This window comes from Misgurnus anguillicaudatus, chromosome 21 (genome assembly GCF_027580225.2).
Source record: "Misgurnus anguillicaudatus chromosome 21, ASM2758022v2, whole genome shotgun sequence".
NCBI lineage: Eukaryota > Metazoa > Chordata > Actinopteri > Cypriniformes > Cobitidae > Misgurnus > Misgurnus anguillicaudatus.
In genome coordinates this window covers 22,145,412-22,172,111 of record NC_073357.2, presented here as the reverse complement: position 1 = coordinate 22,172,111, position 26,700 = coordinate 22,145,412, and the positions used below count along the sequence as shown (strand labels likewise).

At 37.4% G+C, this 26,700-nt stretch overlaps 2 protein-coding genes and 1 non-coding gene across 3 annotated transcripts in view; all 3 read left to right on the top strand.

Annotated features, from left to right (window-relative positions):
* The window catches only part of coro1b (coronin, actin binding protein, 1B), a 32,084-nt gene extending 10,470 nt beyond the window's left edge, over window positions 1–21,614 (top strand). The window contains exons 7-11 of the mRNA XM_055196748.2: window positions 1,416–1,520; window positions 2,356–2,501; window positions 10,118–10,175; window positions 19,243–19,533; window positions 19,638–21,614. Coding sequence (XP_055052723.1) covers window positions 1,416–1,520; window positions 2,356–2,501; window positions 10,118–10,175; window positions 19,243–19,533; window positions 19,638–19,760 — 723 coding nt within the window. The 3' untranslated portion in view covers window positions 19,761–21,614. The remainder of the gene's footprint in view (window positions 1–1,415; window positions 1,521–2,355; window positions 2,502–10,117; window positions 10,176–19,242; window positions 19,534–19,637) is intronic.
* A 664-nt stretch (window positions 21,615–22,278) lies between these two features.
* Window positions 22,279–26,046, top strand: LOC129438301 (uncharacterized). The gene is made up of 2 exons (XM_055196996.2): window positions 22,279–22,434; window positions 25,178–26,046. Exon 2 carries the CDS (start codon window positions 25,180–25,182, stop codon window positions 25,786–25,788), a length of 609 nt encoding a protein of 202 aa, XP_055052971.1. The 5' UTR covers window positions 22,279–22,434; window positions 25,178–25,179; the 3' UTR covers window positions 25,789–26,046.
* A 386-nt stretch (window positions 26,047–26,432) lies between these two features.
* Window positions 26,433–26,504, top strand: trnaa-cgc (transfer RNA alanine (anticodon CGC)). Its single transcript has one exon. It is a non-coding gene; the product is annotated as a tRNA-Ala (tRNA).
* Window positions 26,505–26,700: the final 196 nt, after the last annotated feature.

The following is a 26,700-nucleotide window of genomic DNA, read 5'->3' as shown; positions in this document are numbered from 1 at the left end:
CTTCGAAAGCACACCTGCTTTGACTCATGTAGTCTATTGAAACACTTAATTAATAAATAAGAAGTTTAAATAAATGCATGTTTTCAAAGTCACAGAGTTTAGTACTAAAATAATTTTGATTAGGATTTCTTTATGCATTAGTGCATTCAGGGTAATGTTCATATGCCATATAAAGTTTATTTAAAGCTCACATAGCACATGCTGCTTCTGCTAATCTCATGTTAATCTTGAGGACCTAGGCTTTAGTTTTATCAGATTTCTTGAGATACTGGAGGCGTACCGCCGGGCGGAGTGAGTCACGAGCAAGCAACACACAAAAAATATTATTCCACTATCTCTGGATAAATTATGATTCACTATATGTTTGTGTCATTTACATTATATCCACTAACGTGCTAAAAAGCAACAAAAAACAGGCATTTAATGCAGTTTAATTTACCGCCTGCAACTCATGACACGGTTGGGACCGCCCCATTTCAACTAAATCCAGCATTAAACAAACACACACGCACAACTCTGCCACCCCATAAAAACAAACTATATCCATTGTGTCAGCTCTTGGTTGAAGTGTGTGTGTGTGTGTGTGTGTGTGTGTGTGTGTGTGTGTGTGTGTGTGTGTGTGTGCGCGCATGCACAATTCCGGTTAAAGTGCCCATATAAGGACTTCCACTGTACCCCTAGGCTCTGTTATGCAACCAATTCAGAAGTCAAAAAAACTTTACGAAACTCGTAGGAAAGAGGCGGGGAGTGTGTTTGGCCCATAAATACTCTGTCACACGTCCAACTGCTGAACCTTTGCCAATGTTTAGCATGAGGAACCAACTGTTTAAATGTGTCAGAATGCATGAAATACCATTAGACCTGCCCTTTTACTAAGTTCGGGAGGAGCATGGACATGTAATCCAGTTGTTCTCAAACCGGAGGCCGAGATATTGTGCCAGGGTGTCCCAGTTTTATGACATTTTATAAAATGCATTGTTATCATAATTTTTGTGTAATTGAACCTCAAAAAAATTGGGCTAATAATCAAAAGCATTACATTTTATTATTGAGTAAGTTTTGTTTAATTCAAATTTTATGCTTTAGAATGTTTTATGGCATCATTTTTCTTTGGGGGTACAAAGAGTACGGGGGGGGGGGGGGGGTGTTGGCGCTCGCCACACGCCGAAAAAGTTTGCAAACCACTGATGTAATCCAACCAATTAGTGCAAAGAGGTCAACATGCTTTGTCATCATATCTGATTACATGTAAGTGTGAATTGTGAATTGCCTGATGTGTTTAGCAAAACCACAACTGATCAGTAATAACTTTACTTTAAATGATTTGTTTTAAATAGCCTGTCTGGTTGAGATATTAACTGACGTATAGTATTTGCAGTTTATGTTTCTTATATGTGTCTGAATATGTATTTTAGAAAGACCTCTCTGAGCCAATGGTTACTCAGGAGATGGACACAAGTAACGGAGTTCTTCTTCCATTCTATGACCCAGACACCAACATGGTTTACTTGTGTGGCAAGGTAAGATTTACCCAGCTTAAAGGGGTCATATTATGCGATTTAAAAAAAAAAGTTAAAATAAATATTTGGTGTCCCCAGAGTGCACATGTAAAGTTTTAGCTCAAAATAATACACAGATAATTAGTTATAGCATGTTAAAATTGCCACCTTGTAGGCCTGAGCAAAATGATGCCATTTTTGGGTGTGCTTTAAAATGCTTGCAAAGAATAGCTTACCCAAACAAAGTTACTGGGGTATTCTTTTTCACATTTTTTAGATGGATAGTTGCACTGGGGACCCAATTATATCACTTTAACATGGAAAAAGTCAGATTATAAAATGTCTCGTTCTGGTTCTTCATTCTGATTGGTTGAAACGCGTTCTAAGCCGTGATAAAATACCCCGGTAGACCCACGGTTCAGACCGCATCACAAGTATCACTGTTTATTGCTTTATTTTCACGCTATGAGCCCTTTAACAGAATCACAGGGTTCTTTCCGAGCTATAACAGCAATATACATGTACACAGAAGCATGCTGTTTACACTAAACATGTTAACCGACTGGGCTAGTGTTTCTAATGCACACAGCTAATATCATGTCATGTTTGATATGCAATCATACACAATCACACAATACACCACATTTTATGATCAGATGGTTTAACTATCATACTTTGGTTTCATCATGGTACAGTGATATACTATGGTACTTTAGGGTACTTAATACCAATGTGCTTCTTATAAGGGGAGTTCGAAATGTTGTATTAAGAATTCTACAAAGTACAAACATGACACCCATATATACAAACATTAAAAATGCTGCAGTGGTTGAACTGTCTATAATCTCTCTTTTAGGGGGACTGCACCATTCGTTACTTTGAGGTGACAGATGAGTCACCGTATGTTCATTTCCTGAGTCTGTACAGCAGTAAGGAGCCACAAAGAGGGGCTGGTTTCCTCAGCAAACGAGGGGTAGATGTCAACAAGTGTGAAATAGCAAGGTGTGGAATTGAGTTTTACTTTTGGATGATGTAAACACAATGGTCATTTTGCACTTCATCCAGTGATTTGTTTAGTGACCTATTTTACCTAAAATGTTACACAGCACTTTGGTCCCAGAAAATGTCCATAAAACTGGCAGAGCTTTTATGTTAACACAAACACATCTCGCACAGATTCCGGAAAATCATTGACAGTGTGAATAAATCAAAAACCAAACGATCACGAACAAATCCCGGACGGATTTTTTGTGTACTTTCTATAATCTCTGTGAAAAGGGCTTAAGAAATTTAAAACAGGGCAAATAAATATGAATTAAAATTTGTGTATTTCAGCTTTTATATGTGTAAAATTAAATACAGGATATTGTTTTCATTTCTCTCTTAATTGTAGGAAAATGTTTTGTTAAATTCTGTGCTGATATAATTAAAGCTGCAATACGTTACTTTTTCAGTTTAAAACAAACAAAAATCAGTTGGTGAATTAATACACTGAACAAATTTATAAACGTAACACTTTTGTTTTTGCCCCCATTTTTCATGAGCCAAACTCAAAGATCTAAGACTTTTTCTATTATAGTCAGGCTATTCCAGAGATGGGAGTGTCTGTTTCATGCATTTGGGCGTTGAAGAAGATCACATGCTCTGGATACGCGTGTTTGTTATGTTTGATATTTTGCTTTAAATGTAAAATTATTACAGAACTTTTAATTTATTAATTTAACGTTAACAAATTAAAAGAACGTATACAAATCCTACTAAAGTAGCCTATTTATTTAAATAACTGGCTGCTTATAATAAACCCGATCTTTATTAATTAAAGGAATAGTCTACTCATTTTCAATATTAAAATATGTTATTACCTTAAAGGGCCATTTCACCGATAGGAACATTAATCTTTATGGAAAGTGAGTCATATTTGTAGTCAAAATGTAACATAAATGTAGAATTTTGTGCCTATTTGACAGAGAAAAGACAAAATGTGACTTTAGAGCACATTTGTATGAAAAACTACAACTGCCACTATGCACCACAATGCACAGCTCTGCAAGCCACTCCCATTACTCGGAACACGGCTCAGACATGCTATTATGTACATAAATGCCACGTTAGTAAAACAAAGAAAATAGCCACCACCACTGTGTCTGACTGACACCAATCATGATTTACTTTTAAACGTGATGTTACATTGTGGTACACACAATAACACTCTGGCCTGGTGTGTAGCAAAGTCTTATTCAAACAGTAACGTGCGGTTTCAGATGCGCAGTACAAATGTCTTTCCAAGTACTTAAAAAAAAGTGTATGCATTTTAAATGTTTATTTAGTTTTACCAATTTTCTTTTTGTCTCTTGTTTACTGTAATTACATTTGTGTTATTATTTGCCTCACTGCTCTCACAATATAGACATATAAAACACCGCTCAGATATGCTATTGTGTACATAAATGCCACGTTAGTATAACAAAGAAAATATAAACACTCACTTTAGTCAGACGTCCGTTTATCACTCCATCCTCCTCCACACAAACGCGTCCCCTGCACAATATATCCACAGACGCGCTGCCTCAGCTCTTGGAGCTTGTGCTCGTACACCGAAACACGTCTTTGAAATAAGCACGCGACCAGAAACATTCACAAAACAAACGTTCATATCCTTATCTGATCCAGAAATGTTAAACCGAAAGCAAACGGCGCGAGTCCGTCCAAGCTTATATACTCCGCAGCGCGTCTGCTCGTAAACCGAAACATGTCCGTGAAATAAACGTTCCAAACGCGCGCAAAGTTCCTCTCTTGCATAGAAACCTTCATCAAACAAACGTCCATATCCTTATCTGATGCAGAAATGTTATAAAGAAGCCACACAGCGAGAGAACAGGCAAGCTTCTCTACGCAGCAGAGGCCGATGGTTGCTGCTTCTTCACCGGGCTCCTCTACCCAGCCGACGCCCAGGCTCCGGCCTACTCCTCGGGCTTCTGTTCCTACATCTGCCTCAGCTCTTTGCAGTATTGTGGCTCATAAAGGTGCAATGAACAGCGGATTAGAGCATCACGCTTGTAAAATCACCCTCTTCCATGTAATATTGATTAACTTCCACTGTTATTGTAACATGAATTCTGGCTCGCTCCACAACTTCTGTTTAGCTTAGCTTAGCATAAAGATGGCGGCTGGTCGTTTTTTTTCGCTCTGTGTTCGTATATTTTCGTAAGTCCCACCCACTTATCTGTAATTGGTCTGAAGCGTGAGTGGGTCCCACCCATAGCCCCCACCTTGGAAAAATAAGGAATGAGTGTCTGTAGTCTTTCACACTCAATAGAGATACAGGATTTCCTTCTTTCAATGACGCAAAATGACGATTTTTACATCATTGAAAGAAGGAAGTGCCTCACTGAAATCAGTATTTCTCCCCTCTCAGGGGAAACTGAGGGAATGGTGCACGACCATTCAAAAACATGACTGGGGTTCTAACGGTACAAAGCTTAATGCAAATGGGTGAAGTATCCCTTTAACTAAGAACTGTTGATACATCCCTCTATCATCTGTGTGTGTGCACGTAAGCGCTGGAGCGCGCTGCGACGCTTCGATAGCATTTAGCTTAGCCCCAGTCATTCAACTGCACCATCTAGAGACAAAGCCAGAAGTGACCAAACACATCAACGTTTTTCCTATTTAAGACGAGTAGTTATACGAGCAAGTTTGGTGGTACAAAATAAAACGTAGCGCTTTTCTAAGTGGATTTAAAAGAGGAACTATATTTTATGGCGTAATAGCACTTTTGGGAGTACTTCGACTCGGCGCAGTAACACCCTCCCTCTCCCATTATGAGAGTGAGAAGGGGAGCGGACTTTTCAGGCGAGTCGAATTACTCCCAAAAGTGCTATTACGCCATAAAATATAGTTCCTCTTTTAAATTCGCTTAGAAAAGCGCTACGTTTTATTTTGTACTACCAAACTTGCTCGTATAACTACTCGTCTTAAATAGGAAAAACGTTGATGTGTTTGGTCACTTCTAACTTTATCTCTAAATGGTACCATTGAATGAATGGGGCTAAGCTAAATGCTATCGAAGCGTTGCAGCGCGCTCCAGCGCTTACGTGCACGCACACAGATGATAGAGGGATGTATCAACAATTCTTAGTTAAGGTAATAACATATTTTAATATTGAAAATGAGTAGACTATTCCTTTAACATTCCCATTCTGGAGTTAAACAAAATAAGGTTGACTTTACCTTAAACTGATATTACAGTGGCCAGTCTTAACAGTGTTTGATATTCAGATCGTCTTAATTAAATTTTATAAAAAAGTTATTTTATTTCGCCGAATGGAAAAGACATCCATATCTGAATGAATGGGACTCAGAAAGTACAATACACGCGCGTTAGTAAGACCTTACAGCAGATCACGTTGGCCAAAACACGAAAAGAACCGCGTTTTCAAAAGATATTGCGAGCAAACACAGACATTTGCATTCGGACAGGATTAAAGCAACACCAAAGAGTTTTGGCTCTTTGCTCCCCCTACAGGTTAGAAGCGTAATTGTCCATTACCCACTGTCATAAATACTGAGGCATAGCTGGCTCTGATTGGATTGTAGGTCTGCCGTAAAGCAAGTTTTTGTAGTATTCACTCGGACTACAGGACCGCTACCCGACGGTTGGAAACTTCTTTAGTGCGGTTTTGGCCGATAGAGGGCTGCAAAGCGAATGTGAAAGTGCTGTTCACACTGTTTAGAGTGGATGAACGACTGAAACTGTTTTGGAAGCGTTATTTTAAGGAAAAAAAAACTCTTTGGTGTTGCTTTAAGTTTCTCAGAGGACCTCTGAGTGCGGCGAAAAACAGTAGGTAAATTCAGTGGCAGTTCTAGACAAATTTCACTAGGGGGGCCAAGGAGGGGCCAGTGTTTCACCAGAGGGGCACATTAAAAATGGCAAGAAACGATATTTAAAGATTATAGGGGTGGTTACAGGAATTAGTTTAAGACAGGACTAGGACTTTTAGTTTAATTAGGAAATATAACTAGTTTTAACAAACATGCCTTACTAAAAACATTATTTGTTTGCATTTTGAAACAAAACAAAGGGCACTGATGTATTTCAAGATATGTCAGTGCAAGTTGTTTTCAGTTTGGACAGCTCTTACATACATTTTAGTCTAGGACTAGTCTAATCCCTTTCCGGGAAACCACCCCTTTAACTTTAACTTTATTTTACTTTACAATCATATAAATAAGAGTGAGTGCAGGTGCAAAAGAGGGGCTGGGGTCTCATCAGCTCCCTTGTTCAGTCAGGGCACTGTGATTAGGGAGTCTGCCATTACGACAAACGTTAGTTACCAAAAATTCCATGCAATGCAAAAAACAGTGAGCATCGATGGTCCCCATGTTTACCTGACCTTTTCGAAAGCCCTCCAACTGAAAAACATGTGAGCCTACTCAATAAACTTTATGATATGCAAACTCTTATAAAGAAAAATGTTTGTTTTAGTTTACATATAAACACACATTACTAGACAGTTAGGGACTACAATCTACTCAATATTTAAAATAATATTTATTTTAAATTTTAAACAATTTTACAAGTTACATTTAATTATATTCCTCCAATTTTATGCACGTATATGTAAGAGCATAATTACAGCGCTTTTTACAATGTACTGTTTAAAAAGGCAGCGAGATGTTGGTTTTGCCGGTTGTTGATGAGTAACAGCTGTGATTAATCACAACGCGCTTAAGCAGCCACGTCACAGGAGAACAAGTGAACAGTGTCCCAATGTCAAGTGAGCTAGAGTCCTTACCAGTGCCCGAACCTGCATACACATTTACAACATCGGGAGATTGGGAACAAATTGAGACACTCGCCGAGCAGCACCTGCAGCCAGCTACAGTGGTTGTGTGCGCCGCTCTAATTTGCCCGTGTAGAACGTTGCGACGTATTAGTTCCGCTTTTGGCGCTCGCGTGTAAAATCAAAATAAATGTATACTTTTTTATATGGTCAGCACGGGGTGGCCACAGGGGTGGCCAGGGACATGTCTACAGAGGCACGGGCCACCCTTGGCCTCCGTTTAGAACCGCCACTGGGTATTGCTCTGGAATTTTTACGGAGATCTTCAGAGAAAAAACAGACATGGCCGATACGGACGGGATTAAAAACACAGGGGACCTCTGAGAAGCACGATTTTCTTAGTGGTCCCCCTGTAAAACTAATCTCATCCGAACAGGGCTTAAATCTGTGTTAAACACTATTCGGATGGGATTCGTATTCGGGGGAGTTTCAACGTGTCCCCCACGACGTCTGTGATTTTATGTACCGATTCAGACAGGATTCAAATGATTCAGGCTATTCCAGAGATGGGAGTGTATGTTTCATGCATTTGGGCGTTGCAGAAGAGCACGTGCTCTGGATATGCGTGTTTGTAATGTTTAATAATTTGCTTTAAATGTAAAATTATTACAGAACATGTAATTCATTAATTTAATTTTAACAAATCAAAATAAAATATACAAATTCTACTAAAGTAGCGTTAGCCTACGTTTTTTATATAACTGTCTGCTTATAATAAACCCAAAGAAATGAAGAAATAATGATTAATAACAATTTATTATCTTTATTAATTAACATTACCATTCCGAACAACTTTGAACAGAGTGTCTTACCTTATAACGTTACTGATATTACAGTGGGCAGTCTTAACAGTGTTTGATATTCAGCTCATCTTGATTTAATTATTTTATTCCACTTAATGGAAAAAAACATCCATATCTGAATAAATGGGACTCAGAAAATACAATATACGTGCATTAGTAAGAACTTACGGCAGATCACGTTGGCCAAAACATGAATGAACCGCGATTTCAAAAGATATTGCGGGCAAACACAGACATTTGGATCCGGACGGGATTAAATTTCTCAGAGGACCTCTAAGTTCGGCGAAAAACAGTAAGTAAATTGCTCTGGAATTCTTACGGAGGTCATCAGAGAAAAACACAGACATGGCCGATTCGGACGGGATTAAAAACACAGAGGACCTCTGAGAAGCACGATTTTCTCAGAGGTCCCCCTGTAAAACGAATCCCGTCCGAATAGTGCTTTAGTCAGCACTTCTCTTTTGCCAAGATAATCCTTTCAACTCACAGGTGTGGCATATCAAAAGGCTGACCGTATGATTGTTGCACAGGTGTGCCTTGGCCTGGCCATAATAAAAGGCCACTCTAAAATGTGCAGTTTTATTTTATTGGGGGTCTAGGGGGTCCGAAAAAACTGTATCTGGCGTTACCACAATTTGCCTGACGTCTAATCTCCTTTGCATAGAGTTGATCTTGTTTTTTTTTTGTGGTTTGTGGAATGTTGATCCACTCCTCTTCAATGGCTGTGCAAAGTTGCAAGATATCTGCGGGAACATGCTGTTGTATATGCCCATCCAGAGCATCCTAAATATTCTCAATGGGTGACATGTCTGGTGAGTGTGCTGGCCATGCAAGAACTGGGATGTTTTCAGAAACTGTGTACAAATGCTTACAACATGGGGCCGTGCATTATCTTGCTCCAACATGAGGTGATGGTCATGGATGAATGGCACAACAATGGGCCTCAAGATCTCGAGACGGTATCTCTGGGCACCTGTGTTCATTGTCCATAACATACAACAAACTATAACCCCACCAACCCTGCCCATACCATAACCCCACCGCCATACACCCTGTGTGCCATCTGCCTTGTATAGTGAAAACCAGGACGCCTTTGCAAAGTGCCAGACACTATTAAATGTGAGCATTTGTTCACTCAATTTGGTTATGACGACGAACTGCAATCAGGTCGAGACCCCGATGAGGACAACAAGCATGCAGATGAGCTTCCCTGAGACGGTTTCTGGCAGTTTGTGCAGAAATTATTTGGTTATGCAAACCCATTGTTACAGCAGCTCTCCGGGTGGCTGGTCTCAGACGATCTTGAAGGTGAATATGCTGGATGTGGAGGTCCTGGGCTGGTGTGGTTACATGTGGTCTGTGGTTGTGAGGCCGGTAGCATGTACTGAGAAATACTTTGAAATGCCTTTGGAGATGGCTTATGGTAGATAAATGAACATTAAATCCAGGGGCAACAGCTCTTGTGGACATTCCTGTAGTCAGCATGCCAACTGCACAGTCCCTTAAAACTTGTGACTTCTGTGGCATTGTGCTGTGTGATAAAATCGCAGATTTTTAGAGTGGCCTTTTTTGTGGACAGCCTAAGGCACACCTGTGCAATAAACATGCTGTCTAATCAGCATCTTGATATGCCACATCTGTAAGGTGGATGGATTATCTCAGCAAAGGAGAAGTGCTCGCTAACACAGATTTAGACAGATTTATGAACAATATTTAAAGGAAATAGACCTTTTGTGTACATAGAAAAAGTCTTAGATCTTTGAGTTGAGCTCATGAAAAATGGGACCAAAAAGTGTTGAGTTTTTATAATTTTGTTCAGTGTACATAAAAAATCAGTGTAATCAATTGCAATTTTATGTTTCAAACGGGGATGGCGATAGAGAGGCAAAATGCACTTTTAATGCACAAAGTTCTGGTCACCTATAACTGCACTGAACCTGTGTTTTAATCTTTATATTATCTGATCCTTCAGGTTCTATAAGCTGCATGAGCGGAAAGTTGAGCCCATATCCATGACTGTGCCTCGAAAGGTAAATTCGAACTTCACGTCCAAGTTACAGCTTGTTTGCTTTTGTTTGTGTGTACAGTGAGTCAGAAAAGAAAGTTACTGGGTGATTTGGTCTTAATTTTGTACAATAAAGTTTAAATATGTGGTTAAAAATAATTGTGCTACTAAGTAAATTTTATTTTGTCATCCCATGACATTTGTGTAAACTTACCTCGTAATAGTCCTGACCTGCTCACACTGACTAACCTTATGCACATTATTTCATTGAAACCACAATACTATGCTGACTGCCTGAAGTTGGAAACATGTTTTATAAATAGAACCACTTCCGTTTCTGATGAGTCAATAGAAATTTTTTAAATGTAGGGCTAAGCGGGGCACAAACTAGCACAACGTTAATTATAACGCTGCCACTTTACATATTTGTACAGGGCCGATGGTTAGATGAAGGATCATGGATGGATGAATGTGTGGATATTTATCTATTATAGGCAAATATATAAACAATATCCACCTTTAGTATATAGATAGAATTTTATTGAATTATTTGTTTTTAACCCTCTGTTACAATGAACCCCACCTATGGGGTTAGTTGTAACATTTTCACTCCTGTCACTTTCGGTGTAATTGTACTCTAACAGTAGGTCCCAAAAGAACAAACTAAATGTTCATTTCTAGCAGAGATGTGTGTGTTGATTTTGTAAAAAATTATTAATCTAACTTAAATATTTTTTGAACGATAGAGCCAAAGCCAAAAAGTGTTACTTTGTACCACGTTTTCATTACCTTTCTACCAAACCCCTAAGGTGACATTGGAGTAAAAAAATCTAAAGTTTAGTTTCATGTGCTCACGCGAAACATTTATGTGCATAATTTTTTAAAGTTTAGTTTCGCTCGTGAAACTATCGCGCACGCTGGTGAAAGTATGAGCACGCAAAATTAAACCCGGTAGTTTCATGTGCTCGCGCGAAAGTTAAAAATTACATTAGTGATCACTAATTTAATTTTTGCTCGATGTCCCCTTAGGGGCTCCTAACCCTTTAAAATTGAAATGGAAAATTGAAAATCAGCCCAATGGAAACAGATACATTTTACAAAAACGTCAAGCACATGATATCAAAATACCACAAGAGCAATTCGAGCGCCGACTGCTCTGTATTCAAACTGCTCTCCAGTGGCATTTGGGGGGGGGGGCGCAAACACACTCAAAATCAAACTTTTACTCTAGTAATGCAGCAGCCGCGTAGCTATGGGTGGGCCTGGGTGGGCCTGGGTCCACCCACCTGTCAGCTAGGCCCACCCACCTGCCTATCTAGTAAAGCCTATTAGTTATCCTAAAGAGTAAATTATGTTGCATTTATCACTATACTTGACCTATAAAATAAATCTTTTTTTAAAACTCTTGTTTGCTATTATAATAAGGAATAAGTTAATTTTGTAAATAGTAGTGCAATAAATAGCGCATTTCGAACAGCCTCCTGGCCCCTCCTACACCCCACATCATAGAAATTAACATTAACACCCGGTTTAAGGCTGACACGTAAGGAATAATGAAAGCTGCGCTGCTTCATTGTCTTAGAATGAAGGTCACGAAGACCTTCGGTGAGAAGACTTTAGTACAGCTTGATGGTGCACCCTTTAACATTACTGTTGAGGTTTCTGAACCTGAGGTGTTGGTTCAGCAGCTAAAAAAAGAAAAGTTTTTGCATAACATTTGCGCCCATGAGCCTTCTGGTCTGAAAACGAGGTGTTCAGGCGCATTGTTGGTGCTTTGCTATTTTGAGGCAAATAAAATAGACTAGCCTACGCCATGACCAACTAAAACCTGCCAATGGAGAAATATTGCTTTTGTTATTTAATGAGCGCATACGCGCCTATAAACGGCAACGCGCATTTGCGCCTATAAACGGCAACGTTTAAACAAACGTTTAAAATATGAAAAATCAAAGGATTAAAATGATAAAATGTTTTAAAGATTATTATTGAGTGTCTTGGACATAAATAAGGACCGATTATGAGACGTTAGAAGGCGTAAAAACCTGCTTCACTTGTAGCCAGGTAAGTAATTAAATGTTTTGCTTTAAACAAATGCAAATATTGCATTTATTTAGAATTTTTTTAATGCTACCCAAAAATGTATTATATATGATGACTTTGTACCTGTGGATATGATGAGATGAGAACCGTTTTTATGTTATGCTTAAATTTCAAAACACCCACAGCGCTGTTCTAGTGCTGAAATTGCGTTTATAAATTATTTATTGTTACAAATAAACTATTTTTAAAGTACAAACCTTTTCTTGCATATTTGTAAATTATTCTTTGAGATTACTGATCATGTAGGCTATCCATACATTTACAATAATTAAAAGCCTGCTATTTTTACTTCCATGACTGAAAGAAAACGACTTTTAAAGGTTTAAATGAAGAATTTCGTTGCAAAACGAGAGACCCTTCGTTTTTAACATTTTTGTCAAATTATTATTATGTTATCATGTTATTATTTTGTTTTATAGTGCTACTTAGCTGTATTTTTTAAGTTATGAAGGTTTAAATCAAAACAAACCAACCGCATTTGAATTGATATTAATTGGAATGCACAACCAAAAAACGAGATTTCTTTTGCAACAAAACTTTTCAAATACCAACAAATTAAGCTACTATTTTAAGTATTTTTAAAGTAGGCCTAAAGCTTTTCTTGCATATTTGTAAACTATTTTTTGAGATAACACGGATCATCTGGGCTATCAATACATTTACAGCAATTAAAAGCCTGCTATTTTTACTTGAATGATCATGACTGAAAGAAAACGACTTTTAAAGGTTTTAATACCAAAGAATAACAATTTCATTACAAATAAAAACAACGCAATTTTTTAATACCAATCTTAAACTGGTGGTCTTCTTCCTCTGCTCAGTTTTTTAGTTTACAAATTCTGCCAAAATATGGAATCGGGATGGCGCAAGGCAAGCGCAACTGGCTTGAGATGAGACTCTTATTGGTTTATTGCACATTGCGTTTAGATTGTTAAAATATGGCCCATACAGGCTTTTGTTCTTATTAAACGGTGATATATTGAAACTGGTGTAGTTGTGTGTTTGTATATTTTGATAACAGATGCTTTTTTGGTTAAGGCCCACCTGATTTTCTCTGGGCCCACCCACATTGTGAATCCTGGCTACGCTAGTGTAATGCAGTACTCTTAATAGCCATTTATCAGGTGATGAGTATCATTAGGCTACTACTTAGCTAAAATGCTGAAAATGTTACAGTTGAAATCAAACGCACGAAATAAATGTACTATGAATCTGTAATTAACTAATATCAAGGTAATCATTCACACACGCACACACACACACACACACACACACACACACACACACAGAGGTTGCGATATACTTTTTCAATCTCCGTCATCTTTTTGAAAAACAGCGTTGTAAAGACTCCTTCCAGGGTTTCCGCGGGGTTGTAAAAGGTAGTAAATTAAATTATGCCAAATTAAGGCCAGTAAAAAGTAGTAAAAAGTAGTAAGCGTCATCTGACGAGGTAGTAAATTTTCGATTGCCTTTTGTAATGTTATGATGCCTGGAAATTAGTTCAAATCGCCTGCATATCTGGGCAAATAATCAAAGATCTTTCGTCTCTGGGATGTGATCAAAGCCTGGAGTGGAGCCAAATCACGTTCCTCTCTCCGCTGTAAGCGTTCTGTAATCACTACGGACCGGATCCACTCCGTGTTTTCTGACTGTATCACGTTAAGCTGAGGTAAAACTTTTTCAGCTAGCATGGTCAAACTTATAATGCAGGAAGGCTCCGATGTTTTGAAGATCGATAAAGGTGTAAAAGACGATTGACTTGGCTTAGCGAAATAATGAAGATTGGCAAGCCTTTCAGTTCGTGGGATAAGACAACCAAACAGGTAATTGCGTGTCTTTGCACAGTATGACTAACGTAAGGGGTCCTGTATTTTGGAGGTAAATGATTTCTCACGTTACTGATCATCCGCGGCACGCTTTTTAATGCTATGCTGATTTAACCAGTGGCTGATACAACGGGTTTGTTAAACTCGTAGGTAAACTTGTGGTGGCATCCAAATCCCGTAAGAGCGATTGACGAGGAATCATAAGAGGAGCCTGCTTCCGAAATGCTCTCGCGGGACTTTGATGTCATCCACCTGTCGGTTCTTGCAGTTGCATTTGCGTGTGGTCACAAAAACGTAACATTTGTAAATATATTTAAGCACAGCAGTTTATAAACAGGTGATTTTAAGCCATTCAAACACAAACAACAGTGCGTCCGCTGTTTCTGTGTCAGAGGAGCACGCAAGCCGCGCATTCGATTCTCATTGAGCATGTGTTGTACGTATTTTTGCCGCTTAATTGGCCTTAAATAACACACATGCGTCAAAAATCCCGTCTTTGCAAATATCCTCATATAAATGCGACCATTCAGGTCTTCAGGAGAAAGTAAACAGCAGAAACATTGCGCATAAACTAGCACATCAGCGCTGCCTCTATTGTAACATAATATTTTGTTGATAAATGTAACTTACAGTCATTCAATTAACAACTGTCACTATGGTTACAGACATCCTGTGTGAATTCTACACGAGTTTGACTCGAGTTACTCGTTCAGGGTTTATATTCATGCATAACGTTACTGTATTAGAGCTGTGACTGTAAGCTGTTGTGTGAACAGAACAGACCCTGGATTATTTGTTTATGTGTACTGAATAATATGAAAAAGTTGTATTTGTTCACATTAGTAAATGCATTATATAACATAAACAAACAATGAAAAATATAGAGTATATAAGCATTAATGAATTCTTGTTTATGTCATTACAGTAATTGACGGTGGTTCATGGTGCATTCACTACTGTTAACAGTTTCAACTTTGATTAAAAAATTATTAGTAAATGCTAAAATAAATACATTTACAATTAATAAATAATTAATAAAAGATTCATTAAAGGTGGTGATATTCATGTTTTCTTTTTATACAGTATAGTGAGTTATTTAGCTGTTTTGCCTTAATCTGAAATGCCCTGCAAACTACAGCTACCCAATATGCCACATGAGACTCCAATATGGAATTTATGGCAAAAAAATCTCCCCTTAAAATGCTATTGGTCTCGCCTACATAAAGTGTTAGGTAAAGGAATATGACTTGGCCTGACAAATATTTCAGTCAGAAGAATTTTTTCACTTTAATTCTTTTTTGTATGTTATATATGTCAAAATCTGCAAATAATAGAAAGGTCGCTGATTAACACTTGCAATTCAGTGTCGTGATGGTTTTAAAAAATATTCTGAAGGTAGTAAAAAAGGTAGTAAAAAGTAGTAAATTTAACTTAAGGATTTCTGTATAAACCCTGTCCTTCACAGTCAGTTAATATCCGTCATTTCATGTTTTAATTATGTTCATTTTCGTTCACATGTCCATTTCTAATCATAAACTTACAAGACGAGCATACAAGTCAAATGTGTTTATTCATTTGTTTAAAGAACAGATAAACGGAGACCGTGCATAACTTTACCATCACATGAAGCAGATGAATTAATGTTTTTTTCTCACAGTGACAGCGGAGGCAATAAAACACGGAGCTTTATGCTGAACAGGCAAATATGAACAAATCAAATAACAAAATACTACTGCGATTAAAATATCAATAAACATGTAAAAATCTGAATTGAACTAAACTCATCTGAAACCATCTTGTGTAATAAACGCATGAAGGCAGATTAATGCAGACTCTTGTCATTAGATTTTGTGTCTTTACCTTAGACAGGCGTCTTGTTGAAGCGCTCCTGTAGTGTTTAACTTCAGCACCCATGCGCAGACCAATCAGTGTATGACATCAAAATATCGCGAGAATGTTTCGAAACCAGGGTGTCATTTGAGCAACACACTGCCACCAACTGGACATGACTAGGAATTACATTCTCAAGTTGAGTTGTATGGGCAATCTGCCAAAATGGCGTTCAGATTTTCTTTATCATGCTTAAATTTTCTCCGTCAAAGACTTTTCGTTTAACGCGACCGAACACACACAAAAAGAGACACTAAAGTTGCCTAATCACAGGCACGTACGCTTCTTTTTGCACAAGCACATTTTTCCCTCACAACAGACTAAGTACATACAGTCCATCAGCTCAATATGCACGGTTCGTGAAGTTTCCTTAAAAACAGTAGTTTTCTCGTGGGTGCTTTTTTAAACTCTACAACAACAAAACTAACAACAAAGTTGACCAAGCCACGGAATATACCGGATTATATATGCTCTCGCTCTCATAATGTCCACGCAACACAAGCTCAAACGCGCCACAAAAGTTCATGTCGTGCACATCTATCACGCATTCAGACTTTAAAACAACAAACAGGGAAAAAAATAAAACTCAAGACTTGCATGATATCCAGCTAGCCAACTCCGTTTGCCATGAGAAGCGGTGGAGCACACAGACTGCCATCATTCGACTCCGATCTGGTCCAAGCTTCTTAATCCTTTATTTATTCATCAATTAAATACCTTGTATAGGGTGATTTTGTAAAGATAAAAGCATATTTTCCTTCATCTCAAGATATTTTAATTGCTTTCACTGATCTGTACTGTAGCTATCAGTTAACACAGCAATCTCCAACAAGGTTATGAGACTCCGAGAACAATCCAATCACAGGAGGTAAAAAACATTAAAAGCAATATTGATTCGCTTACAACATAAGTGGGAGTGTTTGGGACGCACAGTCCTGCGCCCCAGGGCGGATCCGAAACCAGCCACTTAGAGCTCAGCCTCAGGTCACGTGTTTTACCCTTTTTCCTGACCTACATAGACACTCATTAGGGGTGTGCCCCAGACACACAAACATGACACACACACAACAAACTCAGTTTTGATTTTTAATTGTTTTAAATAAATGATAACATGACTAACAGTGAAATAGTACAACTAAATGGTTTTATTTTGTATTAATTTGCGCTATATAACTTTTTTGGTAACATGTTAAAGTAGCTTTCCTCTCTGGCCAACTTTAAGGGGGCGGCGCCCCAGCGCCCCCTAGTGACCAGCCGCCACTGCTGCTCTCTCTGTATGTTGATGTCTTTCGCAAGTTGGTCTGAATAATTCATATACGTCAAGTCATAAACCATGGATAACATCAAAAAAGTACCGCGAGAGTGATTTGAGAAATCATATGCAGGAGTCTGATTTCAAATCGCTCTTGAGGTACTGTGATGTCATCCGCCTGACGGTTCTTGCGCCGTATGAAGTCGAACAAGCCTAAAGACACCCGTCGCCATGGTTTTGGACTTATCGCGAGAGAACAAAATTATGTTTTAGCTACATAACATCGGTTAATGGAAGCACTGTCATTTTTAGCAACATTTAAAAAAACTGCTAAAGTTTTGCGCAAATCTTTAATGGCAACTAGGTGTGATGCTCTTAATCTGATAATTAGATTCTTATTACAGCATAATTCCAATGAATCTGTGTCGTCTATGTTTACTATTATTCTGAAATGTCAAGCAAAGATTAGAAAAAAAATAGCTAGTGTGTTTAAAGGCGCTCTATGCATTTTCCGTTTTTGTCAAACAGCGACCCCTAGAGTCGCTCGGGAATACTTGCAACTGTCGTAATTTTCCACCCCCACTCTGTACACCTCCGAAGATAATGACCAGGTAATGTTTCACAATTTCATACAAATATTAGGCTACTGCATAGTCTACTGATGATGGTAATAGGATAATAAAGTTTGTTCCAAGTGTAGAGTGCATATAATAATAAAGTAGCCTACCGCCTATGCTGGCTTATAACGTTTTTACATGATTGCAGCTAAATCACAAGTAAACAGTCTATAGTCTATGTCTACTGTATAATTTCATTTGTGTTTTTATTGTAATGTAAACATTACAAAGTGCCATGACAAAGTTAATTGTGTACGTTGCATTATTTCATAACACTGGCCTTTATAATGTCACTATACAGGATTATTGCTATTTATCATAATAGTTTGCAAATTGTGCACATTTATGTCTTATTTATGTCCTGATAATTATTTGAGATATTGACAACTGTTTGACAAAAGATTTACTTACTAGTCCATCAACAAGATCGCCAGATCAGCACCCCTGTTGCATCCAGTGCTATCTTTTATCTCACACCAACGAGTAAAAGCCTGACCGAGTGGGATTTTTGTCCGGTTTCTAACGCGATCAGATTTTCTTTTCCTTCTCTCTTCCGAACGCGCTTTCTTAACTTTTCCATCGTTGACCATCACGTCTCAAATTCCCGTGTACAGTTGTTGTTTATAGGCTTGTTCGACTTCATGCGGCGCTGCAAGAACCGACAGCCGGATGACGTCAAAGTACCGCGAGAATGTCTGTCAGTTCTAGTGGCGCCGCACGAAGTCGAACAAGCCAAACGTGTGTTGTCGTTGCCGTAAAGCAAGTCGTGATTCTCGCAAGATTTGTCAGGGGCGCTCATCTCAAGCTTGCATTGCTGGTTTTTCTAGCGGCGTCCTCCCGAGCTTCAACAGGAGGATGATTCGCCCTACTATGACTTTGTTTACTTTGTTGAAATAACTTTGAAGCTGTTATATTCAGGTAAAATAACTGCATAGTGTGTCTTTAAACTTTTGACCAATAGCTTCTTAAAAGTTGATGCTTGACAAACACAAAGTAGATTAACATAAAACAGACCGCAATAGTTGCTTTTCAAACTGTGCCTATAACACAAATGCACTGCCTTTCGCTATAGACTACCAATGTAAATGCATTACTGTAAATGTACTGTTTTATTGTAAATGTATATTATGTTTTTTGAGGAATACATCAAACTTTTTCTAATGAAAATGATCACATAATATCACAAAAGCTATACCCCCCAAAAATTGCTAAAAATATTATTTTGCTTTTAAATATTTTTGGTTGTGCTTCTCACTACTGTAATTTAACAGGCTTTCTGTTCTTATGAAAGAGGAAGTAGTGAACGGTTTGCCCCTGTAAATGCAATAGTTCAGTGGTATTCTAATCAGTTACACAATTTATCCATCAGATTTAACTAACCTCAATTATTTTTCCCACCTCAATCAGTCTGACCTGTTTCAAGGGGATCTGTACCCAGATACAGCGGGATTAGAACCTGCTCTACTGGCAGAAGATTGGATAGCTGGTCAGGATGCTCCACCCAGCCTTGTCTCTCTTAGCGGTGGTTACACAGCCCCACCATCCAAATGTGGTACCCTTCGGGGTCGACCTAAACTGCTCTCTCAGACTGACACCAGTCCGGGCAGCGCTGCGACGGTTGAGATGGAGAGCGAGGGGTCAAGCTATGGACGAGGAGGGAGGGCCTTAGATGGTGGGATAGAGAGAGTTAAGAAAGAGGTGAGTAGGAATTGAGATATTGTTTTATCAATCAATTTGTATAACTTGTATGTTTAAAATTAAATCTATACATTTTTAATGTTTTTTTTTTCTTCATTGCAAAGGAGGACCAACTTGCAGATATTTTAACAGAGGTGCGGGCTCTGCGCACTCTCGTGCTGGCTCAGGGTCACAGGATTGACGTGCTGGAAAGACAGCTTGGCCGCATTGAGGATGGAGAAGTGTGAATGAAACTCCCTACGCATAGCCTTATTCCGATTCAAAAGCTTTAGTGAAGGATTATGGGAAATGTAGTAACATTACTGTAGCATAGTGATACAAAGAAGTGATTCAAACATTATTGGGAACACATTGTTGTTAAATGCACTGACATTTGAAATTATAAATGCTGCTCCTTTTGTGCTTTTAATATGGCTGTAAGAGTAGGTGAGGTACTGACATTGGTTGTTTTTGGTCGGGTCAGCATTTGCATAACCATGCAAAATAATGAAAAGCAACTTTGCTGCTCTCCTGTAACATGCACTAAGACAGCATTTATGTATGCATCTCCTGATTGAAAATAGATAAATGTATTAATCCAACATGCTGAATTAATTAGCTTTTCAGGTTAAAGTTTTAAAGTTTGAAGGTGCTTATCAACACACGTCGACCACCACTGTTCTTGGATTTAGCTGCCTTAAACGGCTCCTCTCTTCCATTTGATGTCTTAACAAATGTAGCATTGATTTTGGCTGTTGTTAGAGTTTCACGTGTGGACCTGTGTGTAGCATGAGTTGAAATACTTTGTGTTAAGAAGATCAATAATAATAATAATAATAATAGCTCTCTGAGCAACAGAGGAAGCTCTCAATATCTAAAATACTACTTTCACACATTAGATCTTGAAAAATAAGAAATATTAATTTGGATACAGAAAGCAGACACAGCAGTCCTAAAATGATTGTAGTGCATTTTTAATAGTACATTGGAGTGCAAATACTTTAGAGTTTATTTGGACAAACAGTTAGTGCCACCCTAAATTTAAAACATTGGTAGTGCCAGGGTTAGTAAGGATACTAAAACCAACAGCAATTTTTTAAAGTGTTACACATTTAGTTTGGCAAATCAACCTATATGTTTTTTATTTAGTACTAAGTAGCAAATATATTTTACCAGAGACAAAACTTGACACTTCAGCTCTCATAACAATGTCACAATGCAAAATAACGATTGGATGCAATCATTATTGGATGCGATGATTGGCCTTATATTAGTCTAAATCAGTGGTTCTCAAAAATTTTTCACTTTAAGGCCCACAACAATATTGAAGACCCCCATCTCACAATTTCTACCAAGTAAAATATAATGGAGACAGATTACAAAATAACCAAACAATTAGAAACATTATGATATTTGTTTGTTTTAGCTTATTTAATGCCTTTTTGTTTTATTTAGAGTCATTTTAAGTGATCCTAAAAGCCCCCTTGGAAATTTGTTGAGGTGCCACGTGGGCCCCAGCCCCCTGGTTGAGAAACACTTGTCTAAATACTATGTACTTGCATAAGAAAAGAAATACGATGTGTGTATAATATACATGCGTGTTAATAAATTGTACTTGCATTTAAAGTATCTGCATGAAATTTCACTCTTGGCACTAAGCTTACTCAGAACACGTGCACATTAAGTAAAATGCTTTTTCCTATGCAAGTACACAGTAATGGTATATTATACATAATATAATGTGGGACCAAATGCTTTATTTTCTTTATGCAAAATAGTTTTTTAATTTCAGGGTGAAATCATTTTCGAATATGCTCTTGGCAGGTTTCATTTTTTACTCCTTATCTTCATTGATAAACAACTGTGCTTCGTTACTATTGAATGAATAGTTAAATTATGTGTTGTTAATAGGTCTAAATTTTGTATTTGTAATCATGGGCACTACAATCAGGGATGAAAGTTCAGGGACAACTCATCCTCTTGAATGATGAATGATTTTGTTTGTCTAGCTTTTTACTCGCCGTATGTTGTAAATTATTTAATCACTCATATACTTCAAATGTAACTTAATTTGTTCTTTCTAAATAAAGACAATTCATTCATATCGTTTGATGTTTTTTTACAAGCAAATGCATATGAGATCAAAGGCAATTTAAGATACAGTACACCACTATTTTAGCAACTTCAATGAGTGATTTTTACTGTAAGTGAACTCATACACTTCCTTAAACCCAACAAATTGGACTCCCACACTTACTTTCTTAAGTAGTTACAAAGTAAATGTTAGTAAATGTTAATGTTAAAACTAAAAAGATGCAAGATGATCTGGGTGATCAGTTAAGTATTCTTAATGTTAAATCTTTTGCATGCTTTTGTTAAATAAGCCATTGCACTAGCAATGAAGTGTTCTTCTTGTTCACAGCAATAAACCTGACATTCATAACAGGATGTGGTCTAGAAAGCCTTGTGCTTAAGCCTACAATCACTATGCTAAAGGAAGACATTTTTTCCGCCTGTGCGGACTAAAAGTCAGTTTAAGAGTTATTTAAAGTTAATTAGCTTTCTTTAAAATTTTTTGATTTAATGCTTGTTAAATGCTAGTTTTAATTGGAAGCTTGGCCAAAACTCATTTTTCTGAATAACATCTCACTGTATTACTGTATTTGGTTATTTTATTATGTTGGCCATCAAAGCACTTCGTTACATTCGTGCATGATTTCAGCCAAGGTTACAAGTTTTTAATCAAAAATCTTTCGTTGTCAAGGTTTCATAAACACTTTACATCCCTTGAATCACATGCGGTCACGCTCTCTCTCTTTCGCTCTCGATCCGCCCCTCTTTCCTGTCTATATGATCAGAACACATTTGAATTTCTATTTTAATGCTCTCATGGGTTATGGGTGGAAAGACAGTCGAATAGAGGTAAGTTATTACCACTTAACACATATTTGATGTATTCTTATGTCTTATTTTTAACTGTAGCCTAGGCTATTGAAATAATTGTATAAACCCTTACATACATACAACACCTGCTCCTCATGATAACCTCTTATTTATCTTTTATTTACTTTTCTTTGTTCATATGCACATATATGTTCAACTGCATTTTAAAGGCATGTTTTGTGCAGGGTTTTTTTTTTGGAAATGTGTAATTACGTTTGTTTTTTACTTATTTGGTTACTTTTCATTTATCTTATTTGACATACTAATTTAGGCAAAAAATAATAAAAAAATAATCATAGAAGAAAATTGCTGTCTGCACTGGGACTGCATATTAGAGCATACACAGCTGTATTAGCAAAACTTGTGAATTGCATTTAAGAGCTGTTAAGTGCTTGGGAACACATTTTTAGACATAAAAAATAACAGCCAATTTTCTTTAGCACAGTAATAATGTAAGAAAAACACATGGTTTCCTGGCAGTTTTTTTTAACTAACCTAAGCGTGCAGACTTCCTGTGTGCGGCAGAGGTTTTGCTGTCAAACTCTTTATGGCGGGAGTTCAGTGATTGCATGGTCTAACAAACCGCAGTGTTTCACTGTGAGTCTATGGAAGATTTTTACTGAATACCCACAAGTACAGAAAAATATAATATAAAGCAATTCAAGGGGTGACAGTCAGAAGGGCGTATGTGACATTTTGGGTGAAATAGAGATATATTCATAGGGATGCCACACTTCTCAATATAATATTGAACCGTTCGGTTCGACCCCCACGGTCCAATACGCGCATGTGAATTGCGGTTTTTTTTCTTTCGGTTTATCCATCCAAATCTGTCAGTTTTATATTCCCTGCACTTTTGTTAATGTGCGCGCGGCCCGCGTGATCTGCACAGCAAGTTGATATTCAGTCACTGTGCGCTAGGTGCTTTAACTCTGCTCGAACTCTGTTTGCAATGCTGGTGTCAGATTTCATTCGCGCGCACACACACAACAGAAGTACGACAACAAAAAGAAGCAGCACCACTGTCTTTTAAATCTGAGGTGTGGATTAATTATTTGCGCGCGTAGATTACATAAAACATCACTGTAAAGATGCAAATTCGCGTGGGGCAATGCGAATGACGCAGATTGGGCTTGTTATTGACGCAAACGCGCAAGTTGAAAAAGTTCAACTCAAGAAGAGATGCGCATGATGCTAAAATAAATCCCACCAGTAATCTTGATTGAGGAACGCATTTTTGGTTTCTACACAGACAGCATGATGTTGGATTTAACAGTAGTGCAGTAAGGTATAGCATTCATTTACAATGTAAAGTTTAATTTACTGAGTACAGGTATAAAATGGCCAGTTTATGTAATGTAATGAATTCACATGTTCCCCAGTTTGAATAGGATATCATTTGTATATATATTTATTTAATTATATCTTATATTATTGTATCAATACACTAGAAATGTGTAAGATGATTTTTGCATTTACATAAAATAAAGAGAACTGCAATTAAAACCAGTATGTTTGCTCCTTAACATCTCACTGTTCCTGTTACCTAAGCATAGAATAATAAAAAAACACTTTAATAGGCCAAGGCATCAGAACCGAAACCGAAAACCGTGGACAAGAACCGAAAATTGTATTGAACCATGAATGAACTAAGTGCATTGTTGCATCACTAAGCTCTTGGCAAGCTCTTTCTGCTGCAAAAAAGACAAAAGTAAATTCTTAATCAATTTGGAGTTTTTTTTTATAATTTTGTTTTAAAAAAATCAGTGCAGTAGAGCACCAAGTCAGATCAATTTTTTTAAATCAGTACACAAAGTCAGATCAAACCACGGTAATATTTTTTCTGGCCGTGCTGTAAAGTTGGTGAAATGTCACTTACACTCCTCTGATTCTCACCCCTCAAATTACTGTATGCAAATTATGAGCAAAATCTTATTACTGTTATGTGTCTGGACATTTTCCTTTCAAATTGTTTTGCAATTTAAATTATTCTAAGTGGTAAATTTCACTAGACTAATATTGAAGTTATTTTTTAAGCACAGAAGGCAGTAAAATAAATAACATTATTATGTGTTAATATTATGAATTATTTTTTATAAATTATTAAGAATTTGATCTTTTGTCTAACTTGCTGTGTTGTAAATAATCCAATTAAAACAAAAAAGGTACAAAAGTCACTGGGTCGGTACCTTTTCAAAAAGTATACATTTGTACCTAAAAGGTACACATTGGTACTTCAAAGGTACTGTACCAAAATGTTATAAGCATATATACCATCCCAGTGAAAATGTGTGTACCTTTATTGCTGGAAGTGTACTGAAATCCAATAAATAAAATGTTTAATAAATTACATTTAGCTTACAAACACAATATAGATTGGAATATATTTATGCACATCTAAGGGCGGTTTCACAGACAGGGCTTAGACTAGAGCTCTCCAAACTGAAAAAAATTGCACTGACATATCTTAAAATACAGCAGTGCCCTTTGTTTTGCCTCAAAATGCACACAAGTAATGTTTTTAGTATGGCATGTTTGTTAAAACTAATTATATTTCCTAATTAAACTAAGGTCTAGTCCTGGCTTAAGCTAACATCTGTCCGGGAGTCCAAAATCGTACTTTTTTGCACTACAGTCAGAGATGTTTGTCTTAACTTGACATTTTTATAAATGCATCAAATGATTCATATTATGTATTGTTTATCTTTCCTGTTTGCTGTAGTCATGACGTCGGAAACCGCTTCTGGTGACAGCACCCCAACTGTGCTTGCCCTCTTCTTCTTGTTGATCATACTTGTTTTGGTTCTAGTCTTCTTTTATAAAAAACTAAATAAAGAAACAAATGGGCAGTACGAAGTCAATCGCATAATCTTTGCTGAAGGCGGCATTCGTGACCAATTAAGAGAAAGAGTTGAAGCTGTGGAAACCAGATTAGGTGTCCACCTTTGGCCCCAAACCCGTAATGAAGACGAAGAAGGCCTAAAAGCTAACGATGAGGAGGAAGCAGATAAAGACAAAGATAATGAAAGTCAGGCAGACGAGGGAGAAGAAGAGGACAGCCACAACAAGGATGATTCTTCAGATGACTATTCCAGCATTGACCTGAGGGAGAGGGCAAATCAGAAAAAAGAGGAAAAGAATGATGGGAAGACTGAAGTCGAAGAAGACAAGAAGAAACCGATAGAAGAGGCAGCGGGAAAGGCTGATAAACCCAAAGAAGAGCTGAAAAATGAAGAGAATGTGAAATTGCTTGTAGACTTTAAGCCATTTGGAGGAAGCGCTACTTGGTCTGAGCAGAACAAAGATGAAGAAAATGACTTGACTGCCTTATGAGATGAGCAAAGACTTGGCTTTAGAAATGAATAGTTGGGCAATCGGTTGACTTGGCCCAGTGGATGTCACAAAACATGTTTGTTGTTAAGAGTAAGATGGTACATAGTTGGACCTTATTTTTATTTTTTTAAACTTGATATTTACACTTTCTTTCATTTATCTGCTAATGCTGACTGTTATTTTGTAAAATCTTTAATTGAGTAATGTAAATATGAATACAAGATATTTTTCAAATAAATAAAGTGACTATGAATAGTATTTGTCTTGTTTCTCAGTCTGGATAACATTGCTGTAACCAATTATGGCATTGAACCAACAATCATTTTGGGGCTATATCCATGAAACTTTTAATTATGTTATTTTATCCTTGTCTGCCATGTCTATTAAATATTCTAGGTTTATATCAAGATCATGATAATGATTAGTAGGCTAATGAATGAAAGAATGTGTCTGACCAATGCATAAATGTAATCCAGAAATGCAACATCTGTTAAACAAGTTAAACTACAAGTCTAAATCAAACACACCAGCTAGTCAACATATTTAATTAGAAGAACGAATAAAAGTTCAACGATACAAGTTACTGCGTTAAATTTTCTAAATATTTACCAATATATCCTCAATATCTTCCTCTGTTACAGAGAGGGGATGTAGCTCAGTGGTAGAGCGCATGCTTCGCATGTATGAGGTCCCGGGTTCAATCCCCGGCATCTCCACTTACGTTTTGTGTCAAAAATTGTTTTGTAACAATATTCTACACTTCATTTAAATCTCTTTATATTGTCTTATGTGACGGGAAAGCTTGAAAATACGTCAATAAATGTATATAGTGATTACATGAATCATCTTACGCACGTACGCTTGTAACATTTTAGGGAGGAGAGCCTTATGAGTCGGAAGTTGCAGTACTGC

What these genes read in the sequence shown, in the direction of transcription:
- LOC129438301 (XM_055196996.2), top strand. Translation starts at nt 25,180, where the DNA reads ATGACGTCGGAAACCGCTTCTGGTGACAGCACCCCAACTGTGCTTGCC.